Source organism: Siphateles boraxobius, unplaced genomic scaffold (assembly GCF_051911475.1).
Source record: "Siphateles boraxobius isolate OS27281-9 unplaced genomic scaffold, OSU_SipBor_1 41, whole genome shotgun sequence".
Classification (NCBI taxonomy): domain Eukaryota; kingdom Metazoa; phylum Chordata; class Actinopteri; order Cypriniformes; family Leuciscidae; genus Siphateles; species Siphateles boraxobius.
The window spans coordinates 30,364,752-30,388,945 of record NW_027509042.1 but is presented as its reverse complement, the minus strand read 5'-3'; the positions used below and the strand labels follow the sequence as shown (position 1 = coordinate 30,388,945).

The 24,194-nt window shown below is 42.1% G+C and overlaps 1 protein-coding gene across 7 annotated transcripts in view; it reads left to right on the top strand.

The window, feature by feature from the left end:
• Nucleotides 1-24,194, top strand: part of mtmr14 (myotubularin related protein 14) — a 60,860-nt gene that overhangs the window by 34,679 nt on the left and 1,987 nt on the right. For 2 of the 7 annotated variants that reach the window (XM_077199124.1, XM_077199126.1), the window contains 12 exons: nt 987-1,060; nt 1,201-1,271; nt 1,398-1,472; nt 1,920-1,986; nt 2,096-2,181; nt 2,369-2,445; nt 3,160-3,196; nt 3,465-3,535; nt 5,316-5,374; nt 5,820-5,952; nt 6,830-7,027; nt 7,501-7,659. In XM_077199124.1, coding sequence (XP_077055239.1) covers nt 987-1,060; nt 1,201-1,271; nt 1,398-1,472; nt 1,920-1,986; nt 2,096-2,181; nt 2,369-2,445; nt 3,160-3,196; nt 3,465-3,535; nt 5,316-5,374; nt 5,820-5,952; nt 6,830-7,027; nt 7,501-7,659 — 1,107 coding nt within the window. Of the gene's footprint in view, nt 1-986; nt 1,061-1,200; nt 1,272-1,397; nt 1,473-1,919; nt 1,987-2,095; nt 2,182-2,368; nt 2,446-3,159; nt 3,197-3,464; nt 3,536-5,315; nt 5,375-5,819; nt 5,953-6,817; nt 7,028-7,500; nt 7,660-24,194 lie in introns of all 7 variants that reach the window. The other 5 variants (XM_077199128.1, XM_077199129.1, XM_077199123.1 and 2 more) reach the window with 3 other exon arrangements.

The window sequence follows — 24,194 nt, the reverse complement described above, 5'->3', positions numbered from 1 at the left end:
ATACAGGAAGAAGTACTTTAGAAACCAGCCTTTATTAATTATTATTGCAGTGATGGGGTTTGGGCATTGAGTGCATTGTGTACGTAATTAGATTTTTTGATCCAGACACTTTTTATTTCACCTACCTTTTGTCTTCTGCATTCTCCTTACCCGTGTCTCCTGTTCTTCCCTCAGACTCATCCCCCAGAAACAGTCCCACTGACCCAGCCCCAAACCCCATCTCTGCCATAATAATTAATAAAGGCTGGTTTCTAAAGTACTTCTTCCTGCATTAATGTTCATGGGTAGCCTAAATGGGTTCCATTCAGACCTTAATATTAAATAGTTTACTGTTATATGTCAACAAGATTCAACAAGACATTTTCACCGGGCTATACCCAATGTTTAGACCTGTTTGGGTAATTATGCAAATTAGCTAATACGTAATTATATTATGCACCGTTTGTCCATGTTAGCAAACAATTTCAAAAAACTTGTAATACATTTTTTGTTTGTCTTGATGTAAGTAATCAACTCAGTAATTTTCATGGTGATATCTAAAGGTTAAAATTTTTACCCTTTTCACGTGAGAAAAAGAATGAATAGGCGTATGAATGGGATATATTTGTGTATTTTTCGAAACTTTCCCCTAATGGGATTCTTCGGGAGTTCTCACAGCGTCAGCTGACGCAATGTCTCGTTCTCGCCTCTCAGGGAACCAAGGTTACGAAAGTAACTGGAGACGTTTTCATACTTCAACTTCTGTAAGGTTTTCTGTAACACCACAGCATATCCAAATAATCTGCAATGAATTTATTACCTGTCATGACTGGCTGGCATGGAATTCATCATTTTCCTGGCCAAATGGAGAATTTACCCACTTTTGGCACTCTGCAGGAGTTAATTTTGGACCCTTGCCACTGTTCATTATGACATGACAGTGTTTTGTGTTTGTGTTGTCTTTCTCAGTGATCTTTTACTCTCTTTACAATTTTGTTCGTCTTCAGTGTGACTTCCTCAGAAAAGGTGGACAAGGCCCAACGCTATGCTGACTTCACCCTACTCTCTGTGCCTTATCCAGGTGTAGATCTTGCCTGACTTAATGCTCATGCTGATTTCATTTTAAGGAACACGTTTTGTTACATTCTACTTATTAAATGGTAGTAATCAGTACATTGTACTGTAGTTTTAATAATAGTAATTTCATGTGCTTGTTTTCAGGATGTGAATTCTTCAGGGAATATAAAGACAGAGATTACACAGCAGAAGGACTTGTCTTCAACTGGAATCAGGTCCATACCAAGTACAAACACAAAGTCACTTTCATATGTCTGCATACTTGGCTAGATTGTTGTTTGGACAGAGTAAACAAAGTTGATTTTACACTGACCATCATGTTTGGGTGTTTGTGTGTGTAGGACTATGTGGATGCTCCTTTGACAATCCCTGATTGCTTTACAAGAAACCTCAACACAAACTGGAGTGAATACCAGGTTCTCAGACCTCCTCATCACCTTTATTGACTGTCTTTTAGATGGACAAACAGGAATTGTTTGGGTTTAAGGAAACGGCACAAGCTGTATGTAAACTCAGCGGGAAGATTTCACATTCAAAATGCAAACTACACTGCCTGCAGTAATACTTTTTGGATCATTTGAGAGTGAATTTGTAGAGTTTTTGTCAAAAATAGTTTAGTAATTGGTGCAAGGCACAATGCTTACTGATACATAATAAAATGTAGTCCTAGAGGGTGAGGATTGTATTGACTGGTAGCTTTTAGGTGTCTCCACAAAATTAAATGAAAAATTTGAATAATGGCATTGTTATCATAAACAGTGTAGCTTAATGGTTAATACTCTAACAAAGGTTAATAAAGAATGCAGGATGGTGATCCACAGATTTATGTTCTTAAATTGAATTATGGCCTTCGTGTTTTTCAGTCATGGGACCTGGTGCAGCAGACTCAGAACTACCTGAAACTGCTTCTACACATCATTAACTCTGATGGTAAACTATTATACTTACACACGTCCTCACCAAACTGTACAACATGTTTTACCCGTCTGTATAGTTTTAGATAACTATTTGGTGTGTTGTGGCCTGTTGTGTGTTGTAGATGAGAACGGTTTACTGGTGCACTGTATATCAGGCTGGGACAGGACACCTCTCTTTGTGTCCCTACTTAGACTCTCTTTGTGGGCGGTGAGTATCCATTCTTCCGTCTCTCATTACATATGACCTAATTGTATAACTTTATTCACCCCACAGTGCTAACTACCCTCATTTCTTCCCCCATTCCTATCCTTACAATTCTTTGAGTTGTGACTAATGTTTGGCAATTATTAAGTTTTGAGAGTTCAATGTTTGAATTAATTTTGCATTTTCATAGGACGGTGCCATTCATGCTAGTCTGGAGCCGTCTGAGATCCTCTACCTGACAATCGCATATGACTGGTTTCTTTTTGGGTTAGTCTCATTCCTGTTTGACTTACACATCTGTGTTTTGTAATGTACCAATATTAAACGACTGGCATAAGCTGATAATTCTTTTCACTTTAATTTATCTTAAATATAAAATAAATCACAAGGTAACATTTAATGGTACTAAAGTACCAAACTCATTGAATGCATGATCGCACTAACCCTAATATTACTAAATGCACACAACTAACACTGCAAGGAGTTCTGATATACTGAAAGAGCAGTTCTTTAACATTTTCATTAATCTCTTGGCACTTGTTTGACTGGCACATGCAGCCCAGGAAGTATGTGACCTGCAGTCTGCCATGTGACTGTAAATTATTTGATAACTATATAGCAGCTTTATGATGTTAACCTTTTGGAAACCCAGAAAGCTACACGGCACCAAGTGTTCCCTTTGATTCATTCAAGTTTAGTTTTTTTTATATATATATATAAAAAAAGGCAGTTTTCAATTTGCAAGCAATAATCACAAAACACGAAGATGTATATATATATATATATATATATATATATATATATATATATATATATATACATATATATATGATTTTCACATTTTGTCCAACAACATGAATATATATATTTTTTGCTACATGTCTGAAGGGTGAATAAAAAGAAAATATGTCTGCAGGAAGTGATGTTTGATCTAACATATAAGGATATTCTCTCAGATTTGTTTTTTGTCCTTTTCACTAGTCACATGTTGCCTGACCGGCTCTCTAAAGGAGAGGAGGTGAGACTTCACATTTTAAACCTACACCATGAAATTGTCTGTTACTTTGGAATGGAATAGATGGAATGGAATATGGAATACTTTTGAATGGAATATGTGATTTATATGGTAATTATGGTTTGGTGTGCACCATACAGTCATTTTTCATGTGTGAGAATTGTATAGATGATTATTGGTGGTGTGTTTATTGCACATAAGTCAAGAGTGTTGTGTTTCATCATTTTATTTTGTATGAAAACAATTTAAGTTTTGATATTCTCTCTCCTAGATTTTCTTTTTCTGCTTCAATTTTCTGAAGCATATTGTTTGTGAAATGTTTTCAGTCAAAAAGAAACAAAGGTAAGCTATCATACTTATGATTTTAAATATAAGAATAATCTTTGTGTGTCTCATGAGTATAGAATAGAGCAATTTGATAGTCTTTGAATCTAAATAGAAACAATAAGCTTTTTTTTTTTAAATGTAAGCTTTTAATCTTTTTTATTTTAATTGTATTGTGAGCTTACTGTTAGGTGACCTTTTGGTGCAACCATATGTGGTGGATTACAAGGGTGTGATTTTTTAAAGTTGCGTAATAACCAGTAATTTCAGTACAGGTTGGTTCCCACCTTGATTTTGAAAAAAATATGCACAATGTGAGTAGATGTTTTGGCTTAGAGCCACCTACAGGTTAAGAAATGTAACTTTTTTTCTTGGTCTTCTTTTTTTCAGAACCTGACTGCACTTTTTTTATTTTGTCTGTAGTGCCATCAGACTTTGATTCGCTTGTTCAGGTGTATTTGATTAGTTTCAGCTAAGCTCTGCTGGAAAGGGGATCTCAAGGCACAGAGTTGCTCAGCCCAACTTACAGTAGCTATTAGACAAGCTCAATTGGAAACACAATACGGTTGACTTATTTAAATCTTGGGGGTCTGTGGAAAATTTGTAGGGAAAAAAAAATCACCCACTTGAATTTTTTTTACTTGCAGGCAAAATTGTTTGATTTACCGCAGATGAACTTTGCCCTACGAACCAGAGGTGTTGGTTAAAACTTTTAGAAAACATTTAAGATGGCATAAAGTTAGCAAACTATAAGGTTTTTTTTGTATGATCTCAACATAAACAGTTAGATCAATAGATCAATAACTGGAAATATTTCAATTTGGCAATAAAGCATTTTGGCCTATATTTGGCCTATAAGTGTTTATCATAGACTCAGGAGTATTGTATCATTGGAATTACGGTCTCTTGTCTCCAATTGTATTTCCTCAAAAAAAAAAAAAACAACAACAAAAAAATCAAAACCACATATTATAGGCCCTCACTTTGAACAACTTTGCTTTTACATTTGTGTTTCTTGAGTTAATCTTTTTTTATTATTATTTGCGAAACCTAATTTTACAAATTTTTGCTTAAGTAAAAAAGGATTTTTGCTTAAGTAAAAAAAAACTGTGCAGGAAGATTCTTTGGAGTAGGATTCATAGGTCCGTAATGATCAAATAAATGTTGAACTTTGAATTCAGCATATCTACAGGTCCGTCAGTAATTATAGGCATTGCATAACATCACAAATTATGTATAAAACCTGAACAAGTTAAACAGTTTTACAAAATTCCATGTGTGAGATTTGCACCAGCCTGATAACGAAAAAGGCTTTTTCTTCCTCTAAATGTGCCTGTACCTCCAAATCAAATGGCCATATGGATTTCTATTTCTTTGATAACTTTTCACAACTTTAGATTAGATCATTTTTTTGAATGAAAATCAAGCTCCTCCCAGATTGTTTGTCTAATTAGTGTGAATTGTGAAATGTTGTACCTGTATGTATTATTCCCACACAGCAAAAACAGATTAAATTGTTTAGCAAAAACATTTTGCATTGCACTCAAAATTCCGTAGAATTCCACTAATAAGGCAGGCTGTAAGTTCAACATATTTCTGTGATTGTTTCATAAATTAAAGTTTTAAATGCCAAATTGATGAAAAACGTATTCTGTTCTGATAAATTCGGAAACTAAGTTAATATTGGTTCCATTTCTCAATGCACTTGGACCCAAATAATTGCATCTTATGACTGTAGTATTGTACTTTTCCCCATTTTTTTTCTTTTTCTTTTTGTCTTTTCTATAACTCTTAACAGAAGAAAAAATTCTCATTTCAAAGATGCTGACTTTACAGTTGATGACCTCTGCCAGTTAAGTAAGTCCTGTTTTCCTAAATTACTGCAGTTTCAGAATAGCTATTAATTAAAATTAGTGATTCAGTGAATATTCTGACTACAATGGCCAAACTGCAGATTCACAAAACTTTATGTATGCTATGATTATAAGAACTGTCTAGTATACATAACCAATAGTAGATACTCCTGCTTGTGGTTGTCCCTGCAGGATTGTTTTTTAAATAGACTACAGACTTTATTATACATGGCTTGCTGTTTTATGGTCTGTCTTTCATTCTTTCTTTCTTTCTTTCTTTCTTTCTTTCTTTCTTTCTTTCTTTCTTTCTTTCTTTCTTTCTTTCTCTCTCTCTCTCTCTCTCTCTCTCTCTCTCTCTCTCTCTCTCTCTCTCTCTCTCTCTCTCTCTCTCTCTCTCTCTCTCTCTCTCTCTTTCTTTCTCTTACTTTCCATCTCTCTATCTCTCTCAGAGTCCAGAGATCGGGGTAGTGTGACAAGTCTGAGCAGTGATTTTTCTCTCATCACAGAAGATACATCTGCTCCCTCCAGTATACCTGCAGAAGCTACAGACCTGATTACCACTGGACCACAGGCTTCTAGCGGGTAGGACTTACAAAATAAGCACCTTTCATGGCTTAATAGTATGAATGCACTTACACCTGTGTTAGACAAGTTACTGGCAAGATCAGGAGTGTGGCCAATCATAAGATATGTGCGCACTGTCCTCCGGTCTGCTTCACTCGGCCAAGGGAGATCAGCACTCTACTGTGAGCATACATATCTAGCCACAGAAAGTGGAGAAAATATATTAGGCGTAACCTCAGGAATGGAGGGAAAAACGAATGCTGCATTTTTATGGTAACACTTTACTATAAGGTCTCATTTGTAACTTTAGTTACAACTTTAATGCATTAGTTACATGAACTAATAATGAGCAATAATTTTTTTTTAAAGAATTTGTTAATGTCTTAATGTTGGTTAGTAAAAATATAATTGTTCATTGTTTGTTCATATTAGTTAATGCTGAAATTAACTAAGATGCTGTAGAAGCATGGGATGGGATTTCATGCCATGGGATTTCGTTAGCCCTCCACCTTCCCCAGCACCACCTGCTAAGATCTGCACGGGGGGTCTCCCTATGTTTCCTTGCAGCAGCCTGAATTCAGTTCACTGTTTCCATGTCAATTTTTAGATCTATCCTCAAGACCAAGCCTATGTACATGCCATATATACAAGCCTATGTTTATTAATAAATGCTGGTTAAATTCATTGCGAGAGTTGTCATGATTGAACTAATGTTAACAAATGATTACAATCTTATTGTAAAGTGTTACCATTATTATTAATGCATTAAACAATCCATAATAATCACAGAAATTAACTAAATATTTGTTATTTTCTTGTTCACATTTTATGAGTAAATATTTGTCTTGACAATTGCAGTTTTAAATGCTGTTGACTTATTTAGTGTTTATCACAGGAGGAAGGGCATCCCATTGTCTTCTACTTCTATGCTTTGGAACCGACCGATCACTTCAGAGGAGCGAATACCTAATGTTATCACTGAGGCCAGTCCTCTGGGGTCCTTTAAGTCCTCAAGCTCTTCCTCATCCAACCACTCAGATCAAAATTTTACACGGCCAGCGGGAAGCACCCCATTAGCTGTACCAGGAAGGAGGTGGGTACTTGTAAAGTTTATTTTGTAGTGCTTGTGTTTTTTGCTTGAAACTTGATGAATTTGTTTTGTCTGTGTTTGGAAGGGCCAATTTGTCTTTCAGTGTACATACTTGATGAAAGCACCTTATGATATTTTCACAATTAGTCTTCTGTAAAAGAGCCAATTTAGACCCATTTGTGAACCCAAAAGTAAACTGAGTGAATAACCAATTCCTGTTTTTGAACTTGAAAGTGGATACAAATAATTATATGAGCAGTTTAGTGATCGAAAGGTGTGAATGATAACATTTATAATGATATTATATAATTTAGAATGAAATTTGTCAACACATACACACTTTAATAATAATTTTAAGTACCAAAGAGCCAAACATTTTTTATTGGACCCAACCCTACTGGCCAAAATGACCTGTCTTTTATTTTTTTCTTGCTCTATTAATCTTTTAATACTTTGAATGTCTCTCTCAATCTCAGACCAATAGTCGAGTATGCTCGATCAGGCTCCTCGCTATCCACAGATTATGGCAGTTGGCAGATTGTCTCAGGATGTGGGAGCATCCATGATCTTCCCCCGGTGCCCTCAGAGTCTCCTTTTCCATTCAGCTTCCAGGATGAGGGTCCCAGTGGACGAATGCAAGTCTCATACACACTCCTACCACTCCTATTTACTGTATTCTTGTATTCTCCGCTACCTGTCCTTCTGTTTACCACTAAGATGATTTGTGCACTAGATTTTAAGTAACTTAAAGTAAGAAGGTTGTGACGGTATTTGGTCTTTAAAGGTTGAGTTCGGGCGCCAGGGGTAAAAAAAACCCACCACAATTATTGAATTAATCCCTCATTAGAAACATTATCAATTATAAAGTAACAGAACAAGGAACCACAAGGAAATTGATTTAGAAGATTTCTATTCAAAGTTCAATTCCAGTCAGATTACATTCAATTCAGTACATCAATGGATTCAATCAAAAAAAAAATAGAGCAGAGAAAAAAAGTAATTAAACAAATCAACTATTACTTTCAGTCCCAGAAACATTTACCTTTTAGTTACCTCACAACAATAAATGAATGACAGATAAATCAAAATAATTAAATAATTCAAATAATTAAATGCAATGCAATTAATCTTATGTAAGAACGAAAATGAATCAAAATATATAATAAGGCAACCACATTAGAAGAAAACAGGCAAAAAGAAAAGAAAACGTTTGCTTACCATGTCACTCATTAACCTACTGGGACTGAAATGCAATTCATTACATCACACACAATATTTACAAAATAATTCGGCAACTCGAGCGCCGAAATAAACACCAAAAGAAAACCCTTCCCAAAATAAACACCAAAACCTCCTCAAAACATACTACCTATAATGCCCTGAGTGAACGTCTAAACCACAACATAACCGGATTGGAAATAGCTCTCTCTCAACCGCTCCATTTAAACGCCAATCACCAAATCGCTCTCGACACAACTTCCCAATGCTTTACGAAATTCAATGAGGGAAACATATTCCTCAAAATATGAATCGTAAGCATTAAAACAGAACAAGACCGCAGCATTAACACATCAATGCAACAGGGGCTACAACAACAATACTCACAAGCCATCCGCTAGCGTGACCACGACCGCACCTGACAACAAAGGCTAAAGAGCGAGAGAGAGAGAAAAAGAAACGCAATCACACTTCCTTAAATAACTTCCCACCTGGTTCCCTGAATATACGCTCAACAGCACCATCCCCAGTACGGAATAGGAAACAACTCGGTTACGTATGTAACCCTCGTTCCCTGAGTAGGGAACGGAGACGTTACGTCAGATGACGACGAATGGGGGTTTCGCCTAGAAAGCCAATCATCTTTGTGTATTATAAAACGAGCCAATGGCGATGAAATGCCATGGGTCTGCGGAATTTGCATAGCGTATCTCCGCCCCACCGCGTGGGTATAAAAGGAGAGACGCCGGCAAAGGCAGATCATGTCTTCGCTGAGGAGCCGAGACTGAACTCAGGCGTCTACCCAGCGGTACAGCGAAAGTGGCAGGGAGACGTAACGTCTCCGTTCCCTACTCAGGGAATGAGGGTTACATACGTAACCGAGACGTTCCCTTTCGTAGTCACTCCGAGTTACGTCAGATGACGACGAATGGGGGTCCCTGTGAAATCACGCCACCTTCACAGCTGTCTTCCAGTGCCCTGCGAAAGTCTGATCCCCCTGTCGTGATACTGGCACGGACGAAGGAGTCCTACTTAACACAGGAATACCAAGGTACACTGGGAAGCATATCTCAGAGGAAATATGCCGCAGCATGCCTACCCGTAGGGAGGACTTAAGAACACACATATGGCCGGAGGGCTTCATATGGAGGAACGCTGGAGTGACCAGCCCGAGGGGTTGCAACTTTCAACTCCAGGAGTGGCAAGGTGGCTTGCCGAGGGAAAGACACATGCTCAAGGAGGCTTACAGTGGAAATACACATGTGGGGGTTACTCAGGGGAGGAACCATGCTCACGGAGGCACCGAGCCAACGCACAGGCAATAGACACTAGCACCAGCTTCAACAGTGCTGGAGGAACTCAGGGCTTCAGAGAGGAAAGCTCACCTGAGGAATATCGCACGTATCCAGTCCGTGGAGTGGAATGGCGAGCAAGCGAAGACACCTGAGCGGGTCCAGTACTAGCTGACTGAAGCGAGGACACAGGCTCCACTCGGAGATTATAAAATCTGGCGAATGTGTTGGGTGTCGCCCAGCCTGCAGCTCTACAGATGTCTGTTAGCGAGGCGCCATGCACTAGAGCCCAAGAGGAAGCCACACTCCAGTTGGAGTGGGCTGTCACACCAAGGGGGCACGGTCGGCCTTGCTGTTGGTAAGCCAAAGCAATGGCGTCCACTATCCAGTGGGACAACCTCTGCTTTGAGAGAGCCTTTCCCTTCATTCTCCCACCAAAACAGACAAAGAGCTGGTCTGAGGTCCTGAAACACTGCGTCCTGTCTACGTAAGCACGGAGAGCGCGTACTGGACAGAGCAGTGCCAAGGCTGGGTCTGCCTCCTCCAGGGGCAGCGCTTGCAGGTTCACCACCTGGTCCCGGAAGGGAGTGGTGGGAACCTTGGGCACATATCCAGGCCGGGGTCTCAGGATCACGTGAGAGTGACCGGGCCCGAATTCCAGGCACGCTTCGTCAACGGAGAATGCGTGCAGGTCCCCTACCCTCTTGATGGAGGCCAATGCAACCAGGAGCACTGTCTTCATAGACAGGAACTTAAGCTCAACTGATTGCAGGGGCTCAAAGAGAGCCCTCTGCAAGGCATTTAACACCACTGAGAGGTCCCAAGAGGGAACGAGAGGAGGGCGAGGAGGATTCAATCTCCTCGCTCCTCTCAGGAACCTGACGATCAGGTCGTGCTTCCCCAGAGACTTACCTTCCACTGCTTCGTGATATGCTGCGATAGCGGCTACATACACCTTCAGGGTGGAGGGAGACAGCCTTCGCTACAGCCCATCTTGCAGGAAGGAAAGCACGACACTGACCGAGCATCTCCTGGGGTCTTCTCTGCGAGAAGAGCACCAGTTGACGAAGAGGTTCCACTTCAACGTATAGACATGTCTCATGGACGATGCTCTAGCGGAAGTGATGGTAGTCAAACCTGCCTCTTCCCGTCCAGGAGCCACATGTGGAGCCTCCAAAGATCGGGTCGAGGGTGCCAGAGGGTGCCCCGTCTCTGAGAAAGGAGATCCTTTCTCAGAGAATCTCGTTCTAGGGGAACTCCGGCCCGTAGAAAACTGAGGTTCCTCCACGTCGTGAAGGTCTGACGGCAGGTCGGAGTCACTGGGACTCGGAGCGTGCCATGATGCCATGCCCACCTCGGGACTCGATCGCAAGGCCACAGCTGAAGCGGTCTTATATGAAGCAATCCGAGCGGCGTTGCCGCGGCTGCAGATGCCATATGCCCCAGGAGCCTCTGAAACAATTTCAGTGGGACCGCACTCTTGCCATCGAACTGTCGAAGACAAGTCAGCAGTGAGTGTGCGCGCTCGCTCGTAAGCTGCGCAGACATGGCGACCGAGTCGATCTCCATACCGAGAAAAGAGATCCTCTGCACAGGGCAGAGTTTGCTCTTTTCCCAGTTGACCCGAAGGCCCAGACAGGCTAGGTGCCGGAGCACTAAGTCTCCGTGTTCGCAAACCTGATCTCGAGAGTGAGCTAATATTAGCCAGTCGTCGAGGTAATTCAGGATGCGAACCCCGTGTTCGCGTAGGGGAACAAGGGCTGCCTCGACGACCTTCGTAAAGACGCGAGGAGACAGAGCCAACCCGAATGGGAGAACCGCGTATTGGTATGCCTGCCCCTCGAAAGCAAACCGGAGAAACGGTCTGTGTCGAGGTAAAATGGAGACATGAAAGTAGGCGTCCTTCAGGTCTATCGCTGCAAACCAATCCTGTGGCCGCACGCATTCGAAAATGCGTTTGGCCGTGAGCATCTTGAACAGCAGCCTGTGAAGGGAGCGGTTCAAGACACGCAGATCCAGGATCGGTCGTAACCCACCGGTCTTCTTGGGGACAATGAAGTGCGGGCTGTAGAACCCTGACTTCATCTCGGCTGAAGGGACAGTCTCGATTGCACCCGTCGCCAGCAGGGTAGCAACCTCCGCTCTCATGATAGGGGCATTGCCACCGACCATAGTGAAGCGAACTCCCCTGAAGCGGGGAGGAGACCATGCGAACTGAATCGCATAGCCGAGCCTGATAGTTCGGGCCACCCAGCGGGACAGGCTGGGGAGCTCTAACCAAGCTGCCAGGAACTGAACCAGCGGGGTCAAGCGAACCACAGACGTCCCCCTGGAGGGGCAGCGAAGCAGAGTGACCGGCCCAGGCGTGGGTGGCATAGCGGCCCGGAGCTGGGGCGCGGTCATGCTCCGCGTCCTGACAGAGGAGACCAGGGAAGGACCAGCGTTCCACGGGGGTTTGCTCTGCCAGGGGTCTGGCGACAGAGGGGGACGAGAGTGGTGAGGTCCGGAGACGGCACGCACTGTCATCTGCACCCTCTGAGACAGAGGGGGACGGGAATGGCGAGGCCCGGGGGCGGCGCACACTGCGGTCCGAGAACTCTGTGACAGAGAGGGATGAGAGCGGCGAGGCCCTCAGCCGGGGGAAGGAGGGGACCTGCAACCACCTCCTGGGGAAAAACCGACACCATCACTGAGCAGCCCGTCTCAGGAGCGCCGCTTAGCCTGGCGTTTAGCGGGGCTGGAGAGGGCTGTTTCGCCTTCCTGCGGCCTCCTCCGCGACGCGGCCCGGGTGAAGGCTGCTGCTGGGGCCGTGCGGGAGGGGAGGGAGCCACAGGAGGGCGCCCTTGGCGGCGAGCAGGCTGAGACGTCTGTACCGACGGCTGGGTGGAGGCAGCAGCAGGCCGTCGGTGCAGAATATGTTTGATCGCCTCAGACTGCTTCTGTGCGGTTGAGAACTGCTGGGCAAAGTCCTCAACCGCTCCGAGATGAATATCCGAGATGAATAGATGATACCACGAGATGAAGCACTCTAAGGACACAGTTGCATGGCAACAGAGCGTTCAACCGGGGGAATCCCAGTGTACCCATGGGCGACCGCCCAATCGAGGGGGGGAAAGGTGGAGAAAGCTGACAAACGTACACGGGAGGTCAAGGGAGCCTTCCATGATTTCGCCAGCTCCTCATGCACTTCCAGGAAGAATGGTATTGGGGTTGGCTGTGGCCATGAGACGGCAGCCGAACCCAAAAACCAGTCATCCAACCGCGAGCGCTCAGGGCAGGGCGGAGGGTTCCACTCAAGCCCGATGCTTGCAGGCGGCCCGGGAGAGCATGGCCGTCATCTCGTGATCTGATACGGGCAACACAGGTACTCCAGAAGGAGGCAACGCAGCCACATCGTCACTTCCCGATGACTCCTGCCCGCTTTGTGATGCCGCGATCGACATCGAGTCCTCCTCTGGAGCGCCGAATGAAACACGCGGGGCATCAGTAGATGGACCCGTTAGAATCACCGCAGAGCTCGCGGGTTGCAACACTGTAGAGGGGGGCGTGGTCCGAGGACGCATCGTCGGATTGTTCCACACCGTCACCCTCAAGTCACCCTGTCCACCAGCCGAAGTACCACATCTCGTGGAGGGTGTAGATCGGGGTGTGGATGAGGGGACTATATCTCGAATGAGATCATTGAGTCTCGACCTTAGTGTTGCGATGGCCATGTTCCCACAGAAGGAACATGAGTCATCCACAAGCGCTGCTTTAGCGTGCTCTAAGCCCAAACACGCAAAGCAGCGATTGTGCCCATCAAAGGAAGACAGGAATCGACCGCACCCAGAAGAACACGGGCGAGACATCTTTAAAAAGACGTGCCACGTGCAGCTGTTTTAGAGAGGAAAAACTCAGCGATGCTGAGGCGACCAGGGAGAAGCACACAGACTGGCAGATCACTGCTCAGATCGCAGGCAATGTGAAACTCGCTGGGTACTGCCGTCACACCAACACCGGAGAGTTCGCTCGTCTCGAAGAAGATGATGTCACAGAAAACTCAGGATTTGGCTTGTGGAGTGAAGAGAAGCTCTTGGCTCCGAAGCGAAAACATGATCTGCCTTTGCCGGCGTCTCTCCTTTTATACCCACGCGGTGGGGCGGAGATACGCTATGTAAATTCCGCAGACCCATGGCATTTCATCGCCATTGGCTCGTTTTATAATACATGGAGATGATTGGCTTTCTAGGTGAAACCCCCATTCGTCGTCATCCGACGTAACTCGGAGTGACTACGAAAGGGAACACAGATTCACATTCTTCACCCCGTGAAGAAAGATCCCCTAACATTCTGTAACATTACACATATATATGCTCATCAACAGGGAAATGTCAATGCATAAAACCCTGCAATAACAACAGCATTAAACATTAGTTTCTACATTCAACATTTAGATTTCCGTCATTTTTAAGTCAATTGGCCTTGCAAAACGGACTACTAATTAATCCAGAACATAATTACTAAAACCCCAGAAACTCCTCATCATCTGACTCCTCAGTAAAAAAAATTCAAGACTTCCTCCCTTTCCTTATAACCAAACTCGGCAGCAGCAGGAAAGGCAGGCTTCAAATTTCACACATGGACAGTACGCAAGTCCTTTCAATTGTCCTCACGCACAACCCGAAAGTTTACTGGACCTAATTTTTCTACAATTCGATTGCAAACTTGGCTGCAAATTGTTGAGAGGCCTTGGAGAGGGGATGTGCCTTCATCCAAACTCTATCTTTCCTAGAGTAAGTCACGTTCCTACGACCGGCATCATAAAAACATTTCTGCTTTTCCTTAGCTCGAGACAAGTTCTTTTCTACAATCTCCTGCAAATCTTTAAGAACCCTGAGACTAGTCTGATGGGGTTCTTAAACACATTCAAAAGGTCCTTTCAACCTCCTTTGCAAGAGTAATTCTGCTGGGGAGTATCCAGTACTCTCCTGAACAGCAGAATTGATTGCATACCTCAGCTCTGGCAAATAATGATCCCAATGATTATGCTCATCAAACACGTAAGATGATATCATCCCCTTAACAGTCCGATTCACACATTGTGTAAAGTTGGTTTGGGGATGGTATGCTGTTGTCAATTTTTGCACCACTCCCGCCTACTAAACAGCTCTCGCAAAATTTCAGAGGTAAATTGAGGACCTCTGTCCGACAACAAAAATTTCGGAACACCCCACCGTGTCAAAATTTCCCTCCTTAACATCTGTGCGATTGCCATAGCAGTAGCTTTTCGAAGTGGAAACAACTCTACCCAATGGCTATAATAATCTTCTATCTCCATTAACTGGGTGTTACCTTGCATACTACAAGGCAATGGTCCCATAAGATCCACGCCGAGAAATTCCCATGGTTCATGTGCTTCATTCTGCTGTAACAGGCCTGCTGGTTTACGACACTAAGGCTTACATTGTTGACAACTGACACAATTTTTAACAAACTTTGAAAAATCCCCCCACATTTTTGGCCAAAAAGCAACTTCCATTAACCTTTTTTGTGTCTTATAACGACCAAAATGCCCACTTAGCGGGTCGGAATGATATGCTTCCAACATAGTCTGGCGAAGGATCTGTGGGACATGCACTTGAAAATATGTTCCCTTGGAAGGATGATTCACCTTCCGGTAAACCTTTTCCTCTAAAATAACAAATCCAGAACCAGACTCATCAGGACTCTGCATATTATCAACTACACTCTGATATACTTTTTGGACCTCTATATCTTGCTGTTGTGCTGTCCAGATATCTAGACTATCTGGGGTTTGCTTAGTATAAACAGCAATTAATGGAGTAGAGTCATGGTTACTAACACGGGACAAAGCATCGGGAGCACTGTTAAGCTTTCCCTTGCGATATTCCAGAGTAAATTCAAACTCTTGCAATTTCAAAGCCCAACGAATCAGACGAGAGTTTGCCTTGGTAGTGTTAAACACCCAAAGGAGGGACGCATGATCAGTCACAACAATAAAAGACTTGCCCTCCAAATAATGCCGCCACCTTTCGACCGCCCAAACAACAGCCAAACACTCCCTCTCTGTGGTGGAATAATTCCTTTCTGCACCAGTAAGTGTACGGCTTGCATATGCTAGTACTTCCTCAGTCGTACCAAATGTAGTTGGTCGTTGACCAAGAATAGCACCCAAACCTGTTGAACTAGCATCTGTATAGACTATAAATGTGCAAGCATGGTTAGGGTGTCCCAATATTGGTGAAGAAGAAAGATGCATTTTTAAATTCTCAAAAGAAGCCTGACAGTCAGCTGACCACTGGAAACGGGCTCCTTTTCGTTTCAAGGCGTTTAAGGGTTCGGCAATAGCTGAAAAATTAGGAACATACCTATGATACCATCCACTAATCCCCAAGAACCGCTGAAGTTCTTTAGATTTTTTGGTACAGGGAAGTTCTGAATTGCCTCGGTTTTAGCAGGATCCGCTTTCACCCATTCAGTGGTCACCACGTGGCCAAGAAACTTCTGTTAACCCTATGGGGTCGACAAACGCGCCGGCGCGTTTTGCTGGGGTTTTTTCACATAGCAGAGGGTTAAACAGAAATGACATTTCTGAAGTTTCAGAGTTAATCCTGCCTTTTGTAAACACCTGAAAACCCTTTGGAGATCTTGTATATGCTGACTGAAATTTGATGAATAAATGAATATGTCATCTAAATACACCAAACAACACTGTCCTAAACATTCAGCCAACACCCTATTCATGAGCCGTTGAAATGTGGCTGGGGCATTCTTCAAACCAAAAGGTAAAACCTTGAATTCATACAACCCAAAAGGGGACACAAAGGCAGTCTTAGCCATACTGTCTGGGTCCATTGCCACTTGCCAGTACCCGCTGTTAAGATCCAGAGTACTGAACACACCGGCTCCAGCAAGTGACTCCAGGATTTCACCCACAGTAGGGAGAGGGAATGCATCACTTTCACTCATAGGATTTAATCGTCGATAATCAACACAAAAGCGCTGGCCTCCATCTTTTTTAGGAACCAGTACAATAGGAAATGCCCAAGGAGAATGAGATGGCTGAATAATGTCTTCTGAAAGCATATCATCAATTTGATCCTTAACTATTTCCTTTTTATGTACTGGTAATCTATAGGGCTTTTGCGCTACAACCACATCTGTACGGACAGCGATCTTATGCTGAACCAGATGAGTTCTACCAAGAGAAGGAGTACACACTTCAGGATGATCATACAAATGCGTAAAAAGAACATGAGACTCTTTGTCTGATAACTTACTCTCATTGACTTTGCTTTGTACTAGCTCGACAAGTTCTGTAACAGTTTTTTCCTGCACATAGTTCTCCATATACTCAGTCACTGACCACTCCAGCTGGACAGGAGAAACAGAGGAATAAAGAGAAGCAATAGGCTTACAATACACAGGTGGTTTACAAGACCTCCAAGAAGAATCCCCCGAGGTAATTGGTGGTTGGAAGGGGAAAACACGATTTTCCAGGTCCCCCGAAAAACTTTATAACTGATCTTTAATATTAAGCTGCAAACCAGTCAACGCTATAAAGTCTAACCCCAGCACCATTGAATAGACAAGTTTCTGAGCTGGAAGGACTACTGTAGTAACCTGAAATTGCCAATCATGCAAATAAAAATCAAGCATTTTCTGTCCAAGAGGAACCGTAGCATCCCCATTAGCCAGATAAAGTGGTCCTTCACGCCATGCATCAAGTTGCTCTTTAGGTCCTTTCATCTTGTTCCATAAATCAAAATGCAACAATGTATAGGTGGCCCCTGTATCTACAAGTGCTTTCCCAGTGCATTTTCTCACAGTTAAGGGAACAACTAACTGTTTAAGAGCTGAACATCGTTGAACATCATAAGCAGAAACTACACCTTGTTGATGACTACGAACCTGAGGTTCTTTCCCACCCTGTGCGTGCCCTCCAAAGTGTTTTCCACTCAAAGAAGCTTTGAAATTAGGACAAGAACCTGGAGAATGATTTTCATGACACCTCCAACACAACAAGCTTGTATTTCGTTGCTCTGAAGGCAAGATAGCTTTTGGTTCTACCTCTTTTATTTTCCTAGCCTGTGAATTCTGGTCAAATGTAGTGCTCTTAGACAACTGAAGCTGATTATACTTTCTCTGATGATCGTGATCCCTTTCTATTTGAGTTCCCAGCCTTACTAGTTCCTCAACTGTCTGTACACGACCTCGAAGCTGACTAACAAAACAAGGGTTCATAGCTTTAAACAGAGCTTTAAAACCTCATCCTCAGTAGCTTCTGGTTTCCAACGCTTAAACAAAGCTTGAAATGAGAAAGTAAAAACACTTTCATTTGTTCCTTGTAACCGATTTCGTACCTGATCCTCCAACACATCTTGATAGTCTTCCGGTAAAACAAACAGCTAAAAAAGCTTGCTGAAAACTCTCCCAAGTATCAACCTTAAATCTCACTGTCTCCCACTAATCAGGGGCAGAAGCATGCAGAACACTACGCATTGTTGCAAGAATTTCACCATTTGACATTGGTCTAAGAGTTAAGAAATCTTTACATCTTTCCAAGTAAACTAGTGGATCGTTCTCATCATGCACCCCCCCCCCCCCAAAGGATTGAAATATCATCTTAATAGGTAGGACACGGCCACAGGTCAAATTAGATGGAGCAAAAACCTGACTAACCAAATCACCAGTATTACATTCTACAGTTGAACCCAAACATACCTGAGTAGAAACAACATCCTCCCGTTCAACTATCTTAATGTCAAGTTGCGGGCTTTTCTGCATAAAGGCATCCAGAGAAGTTTGCATAGTAAACACTTGCTGCTTCAGACTGCGTACTTCTTCTTGCAACTCCTTTCCACCTACACTATGTTCTTTGATAGCTGTTTTAAAAGAAGAAAGTAATGAATTACTAGCATCATCAACTAATTCCTTAAACTCGGTACATGACTGTTTTGCATTCCACTTAATGGCATCCATTGTTTGATTGGTAAAAATTTTCATACGATCATTAAGAACGATCAAAAAATCAGTTTGCGCCTTTTCAACTAGTGTTAACGTCTCTCTAGGAACGTCTTTAGTACAAAGTCTAGCATTTTCCTCAAACCATTTTTTTTGCCAGGCTACAGTGTCCACAAATACACTCCTAGGTGAATCAATTGCTTGAGAAAATATAGTTAAATCATCTGCTTGGTTCCCTGAACCGAGCGCCAGGGGTAAAAAACCCCACCACAATTATTGAATTAATCCCTCATTAGAAACATTAGCAATTATAAAGTAACAGAACAAGGAACTACAAGGAAATTGATTTAGAAGATTTCTATTCAAAGTTCAAATCCAGTCATATTACATTCAATTCAGTACATCAATGGATTCAATCAACAAAAAAAAATAGAGCAGAGAAAAAAAATAATTAAACAAAACAACTATTAATTTCAGTCCCAGAAACATTTACCTTTTAGTTACCTCACAACAATAAATGAATGACAGATAAATCAAAATGATTAAATAATTCAAATAATTAAATGCAATGCAATAAATCTTATGTAAGAACGAAAATTAATCAAAATATAATACGGCAACCACATTAGAAGAAAACAGGCAAAAAGAAAAGAAAACGTTTGCTTACCATGTCACTCATTAACCTACTAGGACTGAAATGCAATTCATTACATCACACACAATATTTACAAAATAATTCGGCAATCCGAGCGCCGAAATAAACACCAAAAGAAAACCCTTCCCAAAATAAACACCAAAACCTCCTCAAAACATACTACCTATAATGCCCTGAGTCAACGTCTAAACCACAACATAACCGGATTGGAAATAGCTCTCTCTCAACCGCTCCATTTAAACGCCAATCACCAAATCGCTCTCGACACAACTTTCCAATGCTTTACGAAATTCAATCAGGGAAACATATTCCTCAAAATATGAATTTTAAGCATTAAAACAGAACAAGACCGCAGCATTAACACATCAATGCAACAGGGGCTACAACAACAATACTCACAAGCCATCCACTAGAGTGACCACGACCGCACCTGACAACAAAGGCTAAAGAGCGAGAGAGAGAGAAAGAGAAACGCAATCACACTTCCTTAAATAACTTCCCACCTGGTTCCCACGCTCAACAGCGCCATCCCCAGTACAGAATAGGAAAACACAGATCATTGACTGTCACAAGGTGTTTGCAAAGATCATAGATGTATACAATTTAGCTCTCTTTTCCCTCATTCTCTTTTGTTTCAACCATTTTTATCATTCTGCTTCATCAGACCCAGTCGGTTGAGGCTGTGTAGTTTAACAGAAATCAGAAATACTTGTTCCAAACTTTATGTGCTCTCTGTACAACAGAATTTTGGCATGTAGAAAAATTGACAAAGTTGTAATGAGATTAAAAGATCAATGTATTATATTTACAAAAAAGAAAAAAAAGTAGATATTATGAGTCATGATTTTCATGATAGGAATAGGCTACCAAGCCAGCTTCATCAGTGGAAGATGTGAACATTTTTATTAAATCCAAAAGAGACCAAAAAATTCTTGGTCTTTCATTAGTATTCACACACATCAGTGAGTTTGTAAGACAACTGATTTACTTCACTGAATCTTTAACCTAACTACTTTAAAGGAGTATGGTATAAAAAAAATTCATTTTGAATGTACTATTAATATAATTGAAAAGAGTAAAATTAAACAGCAGCATGTAGTGATGTCGTCAACTTCAAAAAACATAAAGAAGAACAGAAAAACACGTTACAAGCAATAAACAAAGAATGATTTAAGTATCTAACTGTAGAGGGCATATTATAGCTGCTAAAGTTTTAGACAAGAGCAATGAGTTTTTTTTCTTTTTTTTTCTAAGCATTATTGAGCCCCTTTCACACAGCGCGTTGATCCCGGGAAATTGCCGGGAAATTGCCAGAACACCTTCTGTGTGAATGCAAACACGACCCGGGATTGATGCCGGGATGGGGACCTAGTAACATTGCCGTGTTCAGTCCCGGAACGCGCGCTGTGTGAACAAAAGCCGTAATCAATGCCGTGTCGTAATGATAGCGCTGAAGCCGGATTCGTTCGCCAGCGTGAAACGGTAGGCTACGTAATGTGCTAGTTTATGATCGAATCAGAGAAAAAAATGCACAAGCGTGGTTTCTCGAGAGAGAAATAAGCAAACTATAGATGCTGCTGAGACATTACATGTCACATCGATGTCACTTGTCATTACGGGATTTTTACGGGTTGTGTGTGAACGCACTCTCTGATTTCGTATCTCTGTGTGAAAGGGGCTACAGAGATTCCGGAAAATACACGGATAATGTGAACCGGCATTTGTCCCGGGATTGTTTGATTTCGGTTCATTCACACTGCCAGTGATTTGCCGGGATCTGTGAGGGCGTTTACACACAACCCATAAAGATCCCGTAAAGACACGACATCGGGATGAGACATGTACGTTCGCATCGAAAACATGTACACACGCATACCGTTCCACAAAGCTGGCGAACGATCTCAGCTTCAGCTTGGATAGTGCTCCTGGTCTCTGCTTCGTTCCAGTTTCTAGACATTTGTTCGTCCTTTCTTTGTTGATGACGAACACAAACTTTCTTCTAAGCAACAGAGTCGCGCGATGGCACGAGCGTCATCACTATGACACATCCCTTATGGCATCGGTCCTGGCTTTTGTTCACACAGCGCACGTTCCGGGACTGATTCCAGCAATGTTACTAGGTCCCCAACCCGGCATCGATGCCGGTATCAATCCCGGGTCGTGTTTGCGTTCACACAGAAGGCGTTCTGGCAATTTCCCAGCAATTTCCCGGGATCAACGCGCTGTGTGAAAGGGGCTTTGGTGTTTGATTTATTATTAATGACATCATAGACAGGGCAGGTCTAATAGGCTGCATTTCCTTATGGGCATACCTAATGTACAGATCTATTCTGACATTTAAGATGTTTTGTCACATCTGTTTACAATCCCTTAAGACATAACTTACTGTTTACATTAATTTTGCGTCATTCAAGTGCATTTGAAGGGTTCATCCAAAAATGAAAATTCAGTCATTATTTAATCACCCTCATTTCAAACCCATAAGACTTTGTTTCCTCTTGAAATACAGATAAAGATATTTTTAAAGAAGTCCGAGATTTCTCTCCCTCTCTCTATTTACCCAAAACACTGACGATTCAAACTGTTGAGATTTGTCAATTAAGTTTGTTTCTGCTTGTCACACAAGCAAGTTTAAGCTTAAGAAAGAACAAAAGAAGTTTGTTTTCGTGCATCAAGCAAGTAGCTTGTGTTAAGCTTCTGTTTACCATATTTGATATTCTCTATCTAAATGCACTAATCAATGTTTATATGTGAATAAAGGCCAAAATATTATCTGTTCATCATTTAAAGAGATCACGTCTCTTCAGAAGACTTAGATTAAACCACTTGATTCAATACGATTTCTTTTACAATATCTTTATGAACTTTATGAAGTATCAATTGGTGGAATGGAGGGACAGAAATCACTCCGTTTTCAAATATCTTCAGTTGTGTTTTAAAATTGAAAGTCTTATTGGTTTGAAATGACAAGAGGATGAGTAATTGACAGAATTTAATATTTGGGTAGCCTATCCTATGCTTGATGATCCTATGCTCGCAGATAATTGTGCAAACTCTTTATAGAGCATGTACACAAATTAAATGTCACAAATGTGATCCTGGATCACAAAACCAATCACAAGTAGCACGGGTATATTTGTGGCAATAGCCAGCAATATATTGTATGGGTCAAAATGATCGATTTTTCTTTTATGTCAAAAATCATTAGGTTAAGTAAACATTAACATATTAAGTAAACATCATGTTCCATGAAGATATTTAACAACATTTATTTTTGTGAGTGAATGCGCGAACATAAATGGACAACTTCAAAAAGCGATTTTCTCAATAGCCGTGTTTCCCCTGCGGGGCCAGGGCCGAGCCGTGCTAGTGCGTGCCAAGGCCAGTCGCGTTTCCTCTGTCACTTCCGGGGCTTGATCGGGGCTTACTCTGGGCTAACGGACAGGATTTCGATCCCGTCGAATACCTTGGGCAAAAGCGGGCCAGCTCGGGCTAGAGGCGTTGTCAAGGTAAAAGGCATAGTTTATCGGTGTTAGGGAAAGTTATGGTCTGCGGCAAGATGCACAATTCACTTTTTTATATAGCGCAAAATAATCGCTGCTCAAAATGGGGAATCGCCTGTAACATTACTGCCTGTCGAAGATACCAAAGCTCTTCTGAGCATTTGGGCAGAAGAAAGGGTACAACGTCAATTTGACGGCGTGTGCAGAAACGAGGACGTTATAAAATACATCGTTGCTGAAGCTAAGAATTCAGCGAACAAAGCTTTAAGTTCGGGAAAAAATTAAAAAGTTGCGGACGCAGTGTGAGGCGATTAAAACGCACAATGGACAAAGCGAAGCAGAGAGAAGGAACTTTCCATGGTTCGACTTAATGGGACAGTGTGCTGGGTCACAGTCCCTCTGTTAGTGGCGAGACAAGTCGGGACACTATGGCAGCCACGGCCTATGAGTTCATATACATGCTATCTTCCTAACTAAAATAATAAATTCATAATACCCGCTGAAATTGGTTAGGTTGTATGACGTTTGATCCAGAAAGGACTGTTAAGGGCGGGGTTTAGGGCAGCGTTACGGGCCTACTGGCCCGGCAGTGGAAACGCAAGCCCGGTGCTTGAGGCCCGAAACCACTGGCCCGGCTCGGCTCGCTGTTAGCCCTGGCCCGGCCCTGGCCCGACAGTGGAAACGCGGCTATTGTTTAGATTTTTATGCACCGTCAGATTCCAGATTTAAAAATAGTTGTATCTCGGACAAATATCATCCTGTCATAACAAACCGTACATCAATGGAAAGCTTATTTATTCAGCTTTCAGTTGATGTATAAATCAGCAATTTAAAAAAATTGACCCATGTGACTGGTTTTGTGGTCCAGGGTCACAAATGCAATATCAGTCAGTTGCTGTGTCCGAAATCCCTTACTGTGTAGTAGGTATTACATTTGGTTTGAAACTTACATCGTGATCATTAAAAAAGTACGGCCTGTATAGAATGAATGTGTGTAGTATGAATGAAATTCGGATGTACTACATACACCATGTTGTCATTGTCATGTGACCTACATTGTCAGTTGCATCTCTTCACTTCCATTCACAAATCCTCTCCTATGGCCTCATGGGATAGTAAAGTTTCTATAGTATGCACACTTCAAAATCTCGCCATAATTAGCAGGTCACCAGGTATTTTTCACCTGCTCTTTTATGAGTACTATGAATTCGGACATACTACACAGCACATATACTGTTTTTCACCTACTAGTATGGAAGTAGAGATATTCGGACATAGCGAGTGAGTTTTCTACATCAAATATATCCTTCATTCCATATGGCATAAGCAATGCCTTAGTAGGGCATTTCGAAATTGAAATGTAAAATACAAACTCTTACAGTGTAATGTTAAGTCTTCAAAGTGAATAGGATAAGTGTTCCTGTAGCTCAAGTAGTAGAGCATGGGGCTTGCCATGTCCAAGGTCATCCTAATTCACTTTGGATGAAAGGTCCTACCGAATGCATAAATGTGAAATGATCACTACTATATGGAGCACA